The 17,023-nt window shown below is 39.3% G+C and overlaps 1 protein-coding gene across 2 annotated transcripts in view; it reads right to left on the bottom strand.

Moving 5' to 3' along the window:
• Positions 1 to 17,023, bottom strand: part of LOC144968650 (syntaxin) — a 70,358-nt gene that overhangs the window by 39,399 nt on the left and 13,936 nt on the right. For both annotated transcript variants that reach the window (XM_078907201.1, XM_078907202.1), the window contains exon 2: positions 1 to 109. This exon is cut by the window's left edge and continues 78 nt beyond it. In XM_078907201.1, the coding sequence (XP_078763327.1) occupies positions 1 to 109 (109 nt within the window). The remainder of the gene's footprint in view (positions 110 to 17,023) is intronic.

Raw genomic sequence — 17,023 nt, forward strand, 5'->3', positions numbered from 1 at the left:
TCATCTCTCGTATCTCGTCCACCTGCTCAAAGAACTCCTCCATGAAGTTGAAGCCATTGCTGTCCACGGTAACTGCCACCTCATCGTTGTCATCGTCGTCACTCTGGGCCTGGGGAAAACATTGGATACATAATAATATTGTAATGTGATGACCTGGGACCATAGTTAAAAAGAAATCAATCCAATCAGCATTATATAATATATATATATATATATATATATTATATATATATATATATATATATATATATATATATATATAATATAATAAAATAAATTGTCACTCACATTTTTTGTGGCCGAGACGATTCGTCTCGGCCACAAAACATATGAGTGACAATTTATATTCTATATTAGCTCTAACCATCATTATCGAGCACTTTCGTACCTACGAGTACCCACCAGCACTCATATATATATAAATTGTATATATCTCTCTCTCTCTCTCTCTCTCTCTCTCTCTCTATATATATATATATATATATATAAGATAGAGAGAGAGAGAGAGAGAGAGAGAGAGAGAGAGAGAGGCGCTGAGAAGGTTGCATTTTAGCTCACGTAATTTTAATTCTATTCCAGAGTTTTGTGTTTTGCTAACGTGTGCCGTTTGTGTTTCAGTATTATTTTGTATTTGATTTTTTTATTTGCTTTGTTTCTGTTTTTTTAAAATAAGATTGGGGTTTGTTTGTTTGTATGAGTTTGTATGTTGTTTTGTTGGGGTTTTTTTTTTTTTGTTGGTTTATTTTTTATTTTTTTTATTATTTTTTGTTTTTTTTTTGTTTGTTTTTTTTTTGGGGGGGAAGGAGAATGGGTTTGGGTTTGTTTTTTTTCATGTTAAAAATTAGTCCTTAAGAATCAAGAAACCATGAAGCGGGAGTTTATTCTACTTTCAACTGCATTAAACAGACATTTGCTTGCTAACCTTTAGATAGGTGCTACCCATTGCAAAGTACTTTCCGCAAGATCTAACAGACCAAGCTGCTTATCGCGGTTATGTGGATCGGAAAAGTGTAGAAAGAAAGGAAAATAAAATATCTCGGCAGCACTTGGGATCGATATCGGTCCCTTTCTGTTTGTAGTGAGTGCTCTACTGAGCTATCGGGATTCCTCCCTACCCCTACCCCTTTCACTGTTTTTTTTTTTTCATTATCTCTCTCTCTCTCTCTCTCTCTCTCTCTCTCTCTCTCTCTCTCTGTGTGTGTGTGTGTGTGCACCCTCTCCCCTCCTCTCTCTCTCTCTCTCTCTCTCTCTCTCTCTCTCTATCTATCTATCTCTCTCTCTCTCTCTCTCTCTCTCTCTCTCTCTCTCTCTCTCTCTCTCTCTCTCTCTCTCTCTCTCTCTCTCTCTACTTTCTCCTTTCATTACCTTTAATACGTGATAATAACCATTATATCCACGCGTCAAACAGCCATGGCCATATGGATTCCGTCACAAACGCATAGTGTAGACGTCTATTCCTACATTAACATACACACCATAAATGCGTGGACACATTTCCTCAAACTCACACAAACACATACACACACACACATACATACATACATACATACATACATACATACATACATACATACATACATACATACATACATACATACATACATACATACATACATACACATCTACCTACCTACCTATCCACCCACCCACCCACCCTGACAAATCCTAAAATCTAATTTGCATGCGCTTGAGATAAACCAAAAATTAAATTATTGTAACGCACAAAAATGAATAATAGGACAACTTCAAAAAAAAAAAAACTTAATTGGAAGACTAAAAAACTTGAGAATTTATAAAGCGCTTTACAAAGGGTTCATGACCAACTGGAACACGTAACATGTAGAACGAATCAAGACGTCTGTTAGGCGGTATTACAATTTTATTCCGACAGAGACAAGGCTGTTAACGGACAGGTACTCATTTAACACCGGAGTACAGTGTGAGAATGTAAATAAAGAGCCTTTTCTAAGAACTCAACTATGCGCCGAGCGAGGCTCGAAGCTAGGACCTTCCTACAGAAAGTGAGTGTCATACCACAAGACCACATAGCCGCACGTGTGGCGTTCCTATCTGGATAATACGCGCGCGAAGTATTAACGTATGTTGTTATTAACTGAAACGCTCCGTGTTTGGTATTTTGTACTTTTTAAAAGCTGTTTTATTCATTTTTGTACATAGTTTATTCACAGTCCACAGCTTCTATCAGCTTAGTATCCACTGAAAAATAGTCAATACGCTTTAGAAGGTTCTCAAGCCAATAGCAGCATGAAACGCGCAAGACGGGGTGTGATGATCAGGACATACCTACCAAGAAGTCATTTTACGCCCTAGTGTGTTGAGAAGATGTGTGCAAAGAGACTTTTCCAAGGACTCAACAGTTTAAAAAATAAACAAGTGCTGAGGTGTCATTCCACGAGACCACAAACGTGGAAAAAGGCTCTTCTAGCTCACTTTCTCTCCCATACTTGGGTGTAACCATTGATCTTAAAGGAAAGTGAGCGTGGTCCTCGTTTCGTTTGTTAAAATACGATGACTTCCGCCATGCGGAGAGCCATTTCCATTTTAATCGATTACTGGGTCTAAATCTCAAGTATTTACCTTAGATACCTCTTAATTCTCTATAGGAATGAGATTAGCGGAAGAGTAGCGTCCCTTGATTGGACGTCACCGGCGAAAAAGTTATAAAAGAAAGAACGTCATGTTGGTTGTGCGCATGCGTCTCTCGTCCTAGCTTCCGGTGAAAGCGGCTTGAGACACTTCACCGAAAGCGAGGACGAGAGAGACGCATGCGAAAAACCAAATTGACGTTCTCTCTGTAAGGTGACGTCCAATCAAGGGACGCTTCTCTTCCGCTAATCTCATTCCCTATAAAATACTCCCGGAAGTCTTTGCGATTTTTGCAATCATAAGAGTTGCTATGATATAAATCTTTATCTCAATGATAATGGTTAACTTTAGGGTTATAAAATCCACACTACTTTTCCCTTATAAATGCTAAATTAGTTTAAAACTAGATTCAAAGATACATGTGGACGGGTGGACCGGGCCCCTTTTACTGCACTTTTAAGCAAGTCAATTTTAAAAGCTTCATTTCAAACTTATACAGATCCTTATGTATGATATGTATGATTTTTCCAAATAATAAGTGTCACGAAATTTTTTGTTTGTTTGTTTCGAAATAACAAGTATTTATGTTCTGGCAAATAAAAGCAAGCTGTTTACAGTCAACAGTTCCGAAGTTACTTCCGGCTTGTTTTTACATTGTGCGGCTATGTGGTCTAGTGGTATCGGAAGTCCTGGGTTCGAGCATCGCGCTCGGCGCATAGTAGAGTCCTTGGAAAAGGCTCTTTACTCACATTCTCTCACCGTACTCAGGTGTAAAATGAGTACCTGGCCGTTCACAGCGTTGTCTTTCTCCGAAATATTGTAATATTGCCAATCAGGCGTCATGTCCCGTCCTACATGTTAAATGTTGCTGTTGACCAGGGACCCCTTGTAAAGCGCTTTGAGCACAATTAGTGGATATTGCGCTATCTAAAGCTCAATTTCTTTTATATTAGTGTGGGGCGATATCAGAAATTTTCTCTTGAAAAAGTCGATTAATTTTGAATCGAGAAGGGGGAAATAGCGAAAGATAGTGCCTCGCATAACTAATCATCAGGCAAAAAGAATGTATTGACAGCCCGATCTTCCTATTCATCAAACGAAAAGAGTTACTTCCGGTATGACACAGTAATAATTACAGCTGATCGACCCACGGGAAATTCCTCTTCGTTGGCCATTTAGTCATATTCATATCTATGGGTGTAACATGAGTACCTGGCGAAATAACAGCGTCGTCCTTTTTTTTCTCCCAAATACATGACTCATTTAACTGCCTATTTACTATATATATATATATATATATATATATATATATATATATATATATATATATATATATTATGTGTGTGTGTGTGTGTGTGTGTGTGTGTGTGTCCGTGTGTGTGTGTGTGCGCGCGAGTGCGTGTGTGCGTGCGTGTGAGTGTGTCAAACACTAATCCAGTTAAGTAGGACCAAGTCATACAAAACAAACATACAAAACAAACATTATAATAGCGATAGTAAGCAGCAGATTGTCGGCCAAGTCACAGGACACGCAGTCTGTCCAACCAGATACATGGGGCGTTCTCCGTATATTGACATAAGATCAGTCAAACGGTGGTATGGGCCAGACAGGCTTATGTCAACAGTAAAGGTTAGCTGCTGCATGCTAAATGACGGAGTGTGAGTTCGTTGAGAGAGCCAACGGAAAATACTTTGTGATAAGACTAAATTTTAAAAAATAAATAAATATCTAATTCAAAGGATGTCTGTAATAACGAGGCGTTAGCTGCAGGTCAACGCTGCAAAAATGAACTGGGCCTCGGTGACTTGCTCGATGATACAGAAAGAAGCAAAATCCATTCCGCTGTGCCAAGTATCAAAAACTTGATAAGGTAACCTGCATATAACACAAGTGGCCTGTTGGCATGACACTCGCCTTCCGACCTGCTGGTCCCTTCTCCGAGTACAGCTGTCGGCATCCCAAAGTTGATTCTTTAGAAGAGGCCATTAACTCACATTCTTTCACCACACTCTGGTGTAAATAGTGCCTGGCCGGAAACAGTGGTTTCTCTATTTTTTTTAAAATGGTGACCTGCATTCGCCATCATAAACACAGGGATAAACTCTGATTCCGTTTTTAACTGTTCGGAGAGGCCAAGTGAGCTTGACAAGGCCATCGTGTGGGTGGCTGCAGGATGTGTTAGCCTTGCTGCAGGATCAAATCGTTGCCTTCGTAAACTCATTGTGCGACATTGACCAAAACAAAAACAAAAATACCCCAATAAAAAAAAAAAAACCACCCAAACAGAAAGCGACCACCACAAAAAGAAAGAGGAGTTCCATGCATATGCAATGTAAAGTCAGTAAACACAACATTTGAGTATTGATGTATTGCGCTTATCCAAAAAAGCTCATAACATCCACCGGCCGGATACTACATACACTATGTGTAACCTTGAGAGTTTATAGTCTGATTGATTAATTTAGTGAGAACTCCTCATAAAAAGACTGGTTAAAAAAACAATAACAAAGAGGTGAGTGACGTCAGCTTCGTTCTATCTATTAATGGAGAATTTAATGAGACGCAATCACCCACTGAAGCTAGAAGCTGAGAAAGCCCAAGCCAAATTAAAGTTGCATTACAAATAAACATGAACGAGAGGATCTTTACGGACTTGACAAGGCCTGATCGAGATATGCTGCTATTAAAATCATTTTGCCTTTTTCGAAGTCTCTGCTACGGCCCTTAGCCCCCATACCTAAGGGTCGAGAGTGTATTGCTGAGGCTCAATCGTGGAATAACTGACACAACAAAGACCATAATACATATGTAACATTCCCTTCATTAGTTTAATTAAAAGGACACGGTGACCATCGGTCAATCAACGACGTAACAATCCAGTGAGTGATCCCAGTTGCCATGGCAATAAAGTGATATCAATATCATCACATCCATAACATGAAGCAGTACGGGGCAATAATGATCGTCCATCAGGAAAATCAGCCATTGGTCATACACATCGTTATCGCCTAAAATCCGACTCGGCGACCGAAAAACAGAGAAGGCGGAAGAAAAAGGGTGAATATCAAGGAAATGCGTTTGTCGACGATTGCGTCCCTTGGGTTTGTCAAACACGATGAACACTATTTTGAGGGCAACACGCATGGAAACAGCACTTGAACAGGCTTGATGGTTTCTAAGAGAGAACAAAACTCACAGCAATAAGCCACACAGAGAGATAACAGTCCTAAATGAGTAGACTCGTATTATCATTTTTTTTTTTTTAATTCTGAGACTAAAACAGGTAGTAAACGAATTCACTCAATATGAGAATCACACAGCGCCTTCCTCCCACTATTGCCACCCTTTATCATTGTTTGTCACTGTTTCCCATCCGACCAATGACATGCTTCAATGCCCCTTAACCAGCACGTCTCGGCAACCAATGCCATGAACACCTCCTTCAGTCCCAATGCGAACAATCACCTCAATCTGATATTGTTTATTTTAAAGAGTTTTATGGGCGCTTTCGATACTTTTAAGTCATTTCGGCAGTAAGTAAAAAGGAAGAAAATGGGATAGTCGAAAATCTCTAAATTTACAATCTGAACAATAACCAAACGCATTTATGGGCTTGAAGAGGGGCCATACACGTCGAGATTCTTACCGGAGAAGATCTGGGGACAGACACGACGTCTGAAGCAAATCGTAGCAAAATCCCAAAATGTATGACCAAATAACTGGGGGGGGGGGGGGGGGGGGGCGCAAATCCCGTGCGCCGATTTCAACAACATATATCCGTTGATTTTGTGCATGTCATGTGATTGACAGATGCCAAGTCTTCACTGCGCCAGAGAGCCCTCTCTGGCTACGTGATGATGGGTGTGCTTATTTATGCCATGCGTTCAGGTAAAATACTCACAACATCGTTGGGATTTTTACACAGGACGGGACTGACGACGTGCTGGCGCCACTGATCCGTGCGCTCAATCGCACGGGATTTTTGCCTTAAAAAGAGAGGTATTGGGGTAGCCGATAGCTCAGTTGGTAGAGCACTCGCTTCATACGCAAAGAGACCGAGATCGATCCCGGGTGCGGTAGAGATTATTTTTCTATCCCACCCCACCATCATATATTTTTACTACAAATGTAATTCCCAGCGTCAAGTTTACTCTGGCATAATATGTACAAGTTTCAGGCGGTGGTCACATCTGAGTCAATTCCTGAAAAAGGTCCTTCTACTTTTGGACTACCTAAAACCCGAGCTGCCATCTTGAAAATTTAAAAATTCGTAATTTTTAGGAAGATAAAAAATCGCAGTGATTAGAGTTAACTTTAAAACTCAACAATTTAATTACACAATGATTAAATGACATTTCAAAACTCTTAAAATTATGTAGTCTGGCACCAACGTTCATCTTCAGTAAGTTTTAATGACTTACAGATGCTCATAAAGTTCTGAATTTGGAGCCAAAATTGTGTAAATGTACGTATATTCGTATTAGGAGACAGGTCTGTAAAACCAATGGAGGTCTGACTATTTGTCTTCCTCGTGCCTACCTAAATTTCCTTGTGATGTCGGAATTAGCACAGACCTTTACACTTCAATGCAATCAACGACTGGTTCCTTCTCACGGCTCCCCAAGGATGAGGAGGGGGGGATCGATGGGCCAATGATGACAAAAAAGATTAACCTTGTTAGAATTGTCGTCATGTTTATTTTATTTATATATTCATTCATTCACTGGCTTTACTTTGTTTTGTTTGTTTTTTTGTTTTGTTCATGTGGGTTTTTTTGTTTGTTTTGTTTTGGGTTGTTGTTTTTTTTTTTTTTGTCTTTGGCGTATGTTTGTTTTTGTTTTGTTTTTTTTTGTTTTTTTTTTTTTTGTTTTTTTTTTGGGGGGGGGGGGGAGCGGGGGTTCTCTGGAAGGCGGGGGGGGGGGGGATTGGGGGTGTTTCTCTTTCTATTTAGCAGTCTTAAAGTAATAGCCACGAGCTGAATGACGTCAATTTCATTCATTCTATTGATGCTAGGCGCTTGTCTAAAAAAATCCATAACGTACCAAACAAAACAACGTGTAACCTTAAACGGTTATAGTCTGACTAATACCATTTAGTGAGGACTACCCATAAAAATGGCTGGCGAAAAAAAAATAACAAAGAGCTGAGTGACATCTATTTCGATCTATCTATACCATGAGCTGTGAGTGATGTGAATGGATACTCTAAGATTGATGATTCGAGCGTTAATAATAAAATAAGCTTAAACCGAACAGAATATACTCTGCAACTTAGCCCGTTCCGTCAACCTAACTTTTTATTTGCTGGTCACGACAAAGTCTGTCAAACATTTTAAAACTCTCAAAATGCTTTTCAAATTTTCACAATGCCCAAACGATGCAAATATTATAGAGTTGGTAACAACAACGATCGCTGTTAAAAAAACAGACCCGCCCGTCCACCGGCATCGTGACCTGGGCGGACAAGAGATTGGTGTCAATTATTCATACACTTGCTTTTGTCCGGCCAGCAAGGTGTCGGGAAAGTAGGGTTGAGAAAGCACTGAGACGAATTGTTAAAGATAGAAAGACGATTCGACAAGAAACAAACAATCAATCAATTAATTAATTAATTTAAAGTCTGAATAAATCATGTACGCTCTCAGGACTCAAATCGCTCTGGCATTCAAATGAGGGGAGGAGGACAGAACTCTTATCTTTATGGGATTTGTGTTTGTGTATGTGTGAGCGCGCGCGTATGTGTTATTGGTAAATAACAGACTATTAATCTCTCTCTCTCTCTCTCTCTCTCTCTCTCTCTCTCTCTCTCTCTCTCTCTCTCTCTCTCTCTCTCTCTCTCTCTCTCTCTCTCTCTCTCATTGCCAATCAATCAATCAATCAGTCCATTTACTCGTCCGTCCATACATCTATCCATACATTCATCCACCCGTCCGTCCACCCACGCTCGTCCGTCCGCCCATCCATTCGCTAGTCCATCTACTCTCTATCTAAGCCCCCCCCCCCCCCCACCCCACCCCACTCTCTCTCTCTCTCTCTCACACACACACACACACACACACACACACACACACATAAATATACGCGCATGCACTATTTCTCAATCTTTTCCCGACTCCATCCCTCCTAAGCTGTTTGTAATCTTGACTTAAACTCAAGTTTTAAGGTGTGAAAAACGCCATAGTGTTTTTTGCTCACTTCCCTGGATATAATCGATGGCGTCTATCAATACCTATACTAGTGTACCGTAGTAGGCATCCTTCCGTCTCGAGAGACGATGGTTTGCGCCCTGTATGACTTTAGTCTCATCAGTCTTGTTGAGAGCAACGACGGGTGTGACTCAGCAGACCAATCCTTGCATGGCAGTCTCTACCGCAGTTGTTGCACACATAGTTTGACTGTGCGTTTGGTATTTGGATCTGCTGCCTCTCTTTCCTCCTTGCTCTCCTCTCCTTAAACTTCGTCTTTCTCCTCTCCTCACCTCTCTTCACTCCCTCCATCACCGCATATCTCCAGCCACTGCGGTCGTCAGCAAGCGACTCCCAGGTGTTTGAGTCGATGCCTGTCAATTTCATGTCTCGTTTGCAGACATCATAGAAGCGCAGAGCTGGACGGCCAGTTGGTCGCCGTCCAGAAGCTAGTTCACCGTACATGATGTCTTTGGGTATGCGTCCATTGTCCATCCTGTGTACGTGACCAAGCCATCGCAAACGTCGCTGGCAGAGCATGAGATGCATACTGAGGGAGTTAGTGTACCGTATTGTTCTACTTATCGTCTGGTCTCATTGACATCACCCACCTCTTGTAAGGTCTAACACAATAGAAAATGAATAGGCATGCTTGTATATAATATGGGTCATTTCACCCCAACCGTGCCCCGACAACACTGTTTACATTGTTCCGAACAGTCAATGTACAATAATTATCATCGGGCACATAATAACTGGCAAATCTAAAAATTATTTTTAAAAGTTCAGACTGATATACGATTAACTTACAAAACGTTTATTTTTATTTTTTATTTTTTTTTTATTTCTGACTAATTCCATCATCCGTAGATTCAAATCAGTACGAAGAAAATCTGCTAGGTCGTAATACTCAGTCCTTTTTGACGTTTGACTTTCATTGCGAGTATAATTTATTCTACATTATCACCATCATCATCATCATCATCATCATCATCATCATCAGCAGCAGCAGCAGTAGTAGTAGTAGAAGTAGCAGTAGAAGTAGTAGTAGTAGTAGTAGTAGTAGTAGTAGTAGCAGTAGTAGTAGTGGTGGTGGTGGTGGTAGTAGATAATATTAATAATAATAATAATAATAATAATAATAATAATAATAATAATAATAATAATAATAATAATAATAATAATAATAATAATAATAATAATAATAATAAATGGATTTTATATAGCGCCCCACCCTGTATCTTAACAAGCTCATGGTGCTTTTAACAGTAACGTAACATCAGTCACTCACACATACACTCATTCAATTATACAGCATAAAATATACCAATATAATTATAGTGTTACGCTTCAAGACGCTTTAAAAATTCTGCATCATTACTGCCTCTGATACATATTGGAAGGTAGTTCCAGATAAGGGATGCCGAATATTCAAACGCATGTTCGCCGATTTTCGAGTCATTTTTGACTTCACGGGAATGTAATTATCAACTTTGATCTCAGGTTTATGACTGGAACGTAGGGTTTAATCATTTCATGAATGTATCCAAGACAAACGAAGTGCAGTAACTAGAGTACAATAGTAGAGATATTATATTCTATACGTTTCTCAACGGGAAGTTAGTGGAATTCTCTTAGCAAACCCGACGCAATTTATTTCTTCTCTTTCTATAAATAAGCCTGGCACCATCGTTCTTGGCTAGCGCGAGATGACTTGCTCAAGGCCACACAGCCCGGCCGGTAGATTCGAACTCTATACTTTTCCGATACGAAGCAAAAACCATACCGTTGAGAAAAGTCCCCTCAAGTCGAACGCTGACACCGCAACAGGATCCCGGCCATCTTTTTTTTCCTTCTTATTTTTTTAAAAAATACGGTTGGGGGCCAACATTATTCCGTATAGCCAATGTTAATTTTTTTTTCATCAAGTACAAAAATACTAGCAAATCTAAAAATTATAAAACTATTTGTAACAGATTGATATACAAAAAACTTGCCAACCTTTCTTAAATTAAAGGTAATTCTATTACCCGTTAACTCAAATGAAAATCAAGAGAATCTACTGGAGCGTAATGCTCGGTCATTAATTTCAACTTTGGCAATGGGAATCGCCAAAATTTGGCCGCCCCTCCGGACCGATCAAAGCTGATGGGTCAAACGATTCGTCTCGACTTATGTTAATTTCCACAATACAGTAGTAAAATAATTAAAATACATGAGTGCCTGTTCTTATAGCCTATGGTTCTCCATAAATATTGCGGGTTCTCCACTAGAACACACAAATGGTTACAAAATAAGCGTTATAAAGTCGAAGTAGGTAATTGGATTGCTATTCCATCAGAACAATCTGTGAATGACAAAATTACTGCTATAAAAATGTCTACCGGTTTATTAGAACGATTTTAGAGCATTTTTTTTTTTTAATAAATCTTTTATTTTTCAATTAATAAAACCTGGACAAAGAAAATGCATATCGAAAAAGGAAAAGGAATCGCTGTTCCGATTAAGCGGCTCCGACTGTAGTAGTCCCGACAAGGACATAATTAATAATGAAGAGATCAATAGAAAACTTTCCAAGTTTCTCCTTTGAAACTCTCGTGAGGTACAACCATGAGACAGACAAGGGAGCGAGAGCAAAAATAAACATTTAAAATTAGATTCGCTCAAATGTTAACCAAACACAAGCAAATCTTACATGATACAGAATTACAGTAATAAACAGACACGCCTTAAAGAAAATACGTGATCCCCGTCACTTTTTTTTTTTACGCTCTTGACTCTAGGCGAAGAATCGCAGCCAAACCCATGGCAAAACTTAATAGTATGTGGTCCCATTCAAAGACAAAGACTAGAATCAGAAAGAGAAATCAGAAACCCGCATAGTGGAAGAGACAACAAAAGTTGACATTCAGGGCTCAGAAGAGAAAGACAGGGCCGGACCCGACCTTGACCTATATATCATAATTTCAGAGTTCGATGTTATTGAGTAAAAGCCGTTTGTGCCCGTGATTAATGACTTAGTAATAATTACAAAATTCCACCATCTGAGATTGGGTCACTGTTGTGATTGGTTGTTTCCTTTGTTTTTGTTCTGTTATGTTTATTTTGTTGCTATATTGAATTGTTTTGCTGTTTGTTTTCACCCCCCTCTTCAGAAATCACCATGCCGTTTGAAACACTGTTTACATGCACGACATTATCGATTTCATTGAAAGGGAACAAAAGTGTAATGTCAAAAAACTGATTCAGATCTCATTGGAAATGTAAAACTACTCTTCCGGAAGACTGGATAGATACCTTGTGAAATTGATCTTCTGGTTTCTGAGTGATCGCATCGTGTTTTCTAGTCTAAGTACATTCTTGTCATAAATAAAGCTCATCCATCCTCGCTCTTTCGCGTCCTAAGAATCTGCCTATACTAAAATATTTATACCAAATTATGATTCATTATGTAGCTCTATTCATTATTAGTCCCCCGAAGGATTGGTTATAAACAGATTTCCAATTATTTTGGAACCAGAAAAGTAGGTGTGAGGTCACCACTTTTCTGTCTTATTGGACCAAAGGCTTCGTACACTCCTAGCCTGGCACTGCCTAAAGATGACGTCACAACACAAGGCCAGAACCACAAAAAAAGAAAGTGAATAGTGGGTTCAATAGGGAAAGCAATGGGATCGTTTGTTTCTGTATTGGACGTACTTCCTAAGGAAGTGGCACGCTATATATCCAAGTTAACGAAAGTTATGAGATGATACGACAAAAAGGACATAATCGATGACAAATGCATTTTCGTAATAATACGAGTACATGGATAGGCCATGGAAACCTTTAGAACATGCCAAGCAGCAAAATCAGTTGGCCCCAGAGTTTGCAAGTATTCATCAAACTATTTTGACAATGGTGAGAGGAATAGTGAGAAATAGTGTGACGTCAAAATACTGGTTCCAATCTCACTGGAAGTGTGAAAACTAGTCTTCCGGAGGAATGGATGCATACCTTGTGCAACTTCTGGTTTCAGAGTGATGGCATCGTATTTTCCAGCCTAAATAACTGCTGGTCGTCAATGATGATCATCCATCCCAGCTCTTTTACGCCCTGCAATCATAATCGCCTATACATCCTGTTACTAAAATAGTTATGCCACATTATGACTCGACGTGTTACTTATTCGCTGGAAGTCCCGTGGACTGACTTTCGGAAACCTTTGTGAAAATTTTGAGTGATGCTCAGGATCTGCGAAGCTGAATTTTTCGTGTTAAAAAGTTGGCTATGGGATAGACTTATTTATATCACCTCAATGTGAGAAAGTCAGTAAAACGAATTAAGTTGACGTCACTCAGCTATGTATTTAGACCGCCAGTTAGGTGATTAGTTCTCACTGAAATATGTCAATCAGACTATGTTACACATAATTCTTAGTGTTTGTAGGTTTCATCTGGCGGATATATTCTATATGTGTGTGTGTGTGTGTGTGTGTGAGAGAGAGAGAGAGTGTGTGTGTTGTGAGTATTTTACTTTAACGCATCTCAATATGCCCCAAACACGGACTTTGACAATATACACAATGTAAAGGTGATGTTAAGAAGACAACAACACGCGACGGTCTATGGCAGCAGACGTGACAAGTTGTTGTTTATCTCTGACATTTACAACGATGACATGAGGGGCAGAGGGAAGAAACAAAAGGAATAACATTGCCTCGGCCACCATAGACAACAATAACAACAACAGACAGCAATATCATCTGAGCTAAAACACTCACAACCCCATGAGCCGGATAAAACGTACCAATACACAAAACTATGTGTTAACTTACGCGTTTATAATTTTGATTGATATAATTTGGTAAGAACAATCACCAAAATGGCTGTCTAGAAACAACAATCAATAACAAAGAGTTGAGTGACGCCATAAAAAATGGACTAATCTCTCTCTCTCTCTCTCTCTCTCTCTCTCTCTCTCTCTCTCTCTCTCTCTCTCTCTCTCTCTCACTCTCTCTCTCTCTCTCTCAATCTCTCTCTCCACCCACCAAATATCGACAATCTTTTCGATGGCTAATCGTGAAAATCTATAACATAATACGTATCTTTGTTATGTTATCCCACCCTCGTTACGTACACAGCTGCTGTTTAAAATGGGGAGAAGGGGAAGGTGGGTTGAAATCTACATACGAACACAATTATATAAATATAATATACGGGCATATTGGATTGTAATAACACAATCATTCCTTGTGGATTAGACATCAATGGTATTGTTCAATAGGTTGTTATGACTAGATATCACGTCTGTGTGTTTGTCTATCGTTAGCATTGCCCGAGGGGAAAGGGGGGGGGGAGAGAGAGAGAGAGAGGGAGAGAGAGAGAGAGAGAGAGAGAGGAGAGAGAGAGAGAGAGAGGGGAGAGAGAGAGAGAGGAGAGGAGGAGAGAGAGAGAGAGGGAGAAGGAGAGGGAGAGAGGAGAGAAGGGGGTGGGGAGGGGAGAGGGAGAGAAGAGAGAGAGAGAGAGAGGGGAGGAGGGGGGGAGGGGTTGGATGAGGTAGCGATTTAATACAGCGTACCAACTAAAAGCAAGGAGAAGGATAAAAGTTCGAATAATTTGAAGCATCTAAATCAAAGACAATGGTAGGTGAAATACTGAAGTTTTCGTCCAACCGAGCCATCGATCACTTGATTTGTACAACGATTGGATATTTCTTAAAAAATGTAATTACGCAGCTTTGTTTGAAAGTTGTAAACATACCCACGGTTCAAGCTCATAGCCATCTAAGGTACTTGCTTGTCATCCGAAGCAATCAACCCCACAGTCTGTGAGTATTTATCACAATACTTTAGCAGAGCGATGAGGGGATTACATCGTGACCCCAAAGAATGCCTGTGTTAAATTTTTGAGTGATGTTCAGGATCTATGGGGCTGGCTGTTTCGGTTGACAGGCAAGTAAGTACTTTAGAAAGATAACGTCAAGTTGAACAAAATGATCTATTGTGATGATGAATATTTCGAGAATTGAAAAAATATTTTTTTTTTTTAGTTTGTGGGTCATTTTGAGCATATTTGATCGATGTGACCAATGTCCATGACTCGAGCGCATGGTAAAATTATATAGACCATTGTTAGACAAAATGGACAAGTTCAAATACCAGAAGTAGGTCCAAGATTAAAATAGTCTTTGAAAACGGTCCACACTGATATTGGTACAGGATCTCCACCAGGAGGGACAAACTCAAATGGGTTAAAAAATAAGCACTAATATTGATGATATTTAAAAAGCCAACTGACATTGACGTAATAGCACCAACCACTTAACAAATTGCCTTTATTTTGAGGACAATAAAGATGAAGAATAGGTATCATCAAAAAATAATAATTGGTGATATTTAACAAATCCTTATCTAACAATGTATTATTAACTCAATCTTATATTATTCGAATTTAGACCTATGATACAAGTTCGTAGTTTTCCTTCAGTTACAAAATTTGCGGAAAGCGATAGTAGATGATCGGCTCGGGATTGCCAATTGGGTGGTTAATGCCAATTCCAAAAACTTCGTATTTTTTAAAAGATGTTCGACATGGAAAAATTGGATTGTACATGTTTTTAGTATTTGTTTTTCAAATCACTTAACTCCACCTGTTTGGTGGATACATTTTCATCACTTTCACAAAGCATGAAATTGAAATTTCTTGCCCATAAACTTGGAAGACGGGTCGGGACTTACCTGTCACTCGAAACAATATGTCCTACAGTTTCTATTTAACAAAAGATTTTGATACACAAAGACGGAATGGCATTGTGACACCTAGCCCCATGCATCCCCCCCCCCCCCCCCAATCGGCTGTGTTTGTATAGTACGAGCTATGAGATAGCTACGTTCAATACTCGTATTGTCATCTTTCGATGAGTATACATTTTTATTTTCTCAGATCAACATAGTAAGAGTGTACCCTTAATCATGTAATCCTGCCGTCGAGGACACAGACTACATCTTCCTATTTACATGAGCGAAATTCGTGTAATAAAACAGGCATTCTCATTACATTATGTCAATTCGATTGAAAATTTTGTTCATATTGGTAGCAAGTCAATATGTACATATATTTCTTTCTATAATATTTCCTTCATAGCCTTTAAGATATTCAGTAGCAATGCACCAGCATGTTACAAGTATACAAACAAATAAATAAATAAAAATATCATCTCTCACAAAGTGATTAATCTATCTGACCCCAGCGAAAAATGAAACCAAAAAAAAAAGGCGGAACTCAGATGTAACCGAATTGTATCATTCCGGAACAAGGGGACAAGAGGTAGCCAACGTTTTCCCCTTCTTAATTAAAGAGAATTCTATCCGACGCTAAAACGTCATCGTGTTTGTGAGGGGGGGGGGGGGGGGGGGGGGGGTGGAACAGCATCGAATACAAAGAAACTCAACGCATTTACATATTTCAAGAAGTCATACAAATAGCCGTAGAACCGTAGCCTTTTGTTTGTTTGTTTTTAAGGGTTTTACGGCGCTTGCAACACATTAAGGTTATATCAGCGCCAGTAAAAAGAAAGAAAATGGGATAGTAAAAAGTTATAGAATTACAATAAAGCATCCGAGAAAAAGGGAAGACAAAGGGGAATTGGTTCAAAAAAGAAACAGGTGTAGATTTCAAAAGCACACTATCAAAGTACTTAGTTTGAGATCACTAAAAGTCTCATCCAGACACAAGCACAGGTCCCAACTAAGAGGAATACACTCAAATGTTTACCAATCATATAATATAATGTGTAAACTAAACATAATACAATGCATAACAACAGAGAGATGATTTACAAGGAAAAAAATATCATCTCCCAAAACTATAACTATACATTCGACTGTTTCCCTCTCAGCCAAGGACTCCGACCAAGGTCAGGACAAAACCAAGCAATCTCATTCCAAGACAAAGACAGAAAGCAATTGGAAAACAGATAACAGGGGATAAAAGTAAAAGACACAGCAAGTACCTCCCTGCCCGCTATGGGAGGTAGGAACCCCACCCAGACCGTAGCCTTTAATTTACAGCCTGACAATAGGACTTTTATTATGACGTCCTATTTTGATCAGTGCACCGCCTTGTGAGTTGTTAGTAGTGATCAAGGAAAACAAATGATCCCATTGGTTGTACTATATACACCTATTAAAAGGGAATATAACCACGTCATTCGGACAGTCGTCCTAATATAAACAATGGCAGTTAATGCTA

This window comes from Berghia stephanieae, chromosome 3 (assembly GCF_034508935.2).
Source record: "Berghia stephanieae isolate SIO BIC M18660-M18661 chromosome 3, UCSD_Bste_1.3, whole genome shotgun sequence".
Classification (NCBI taxonomy): Eukaryota; Metazoa; Mollusca; class Gastropoda; order Nudibranchia; family Aeolidiidae; genus Berghia; species Berghia stephanieae.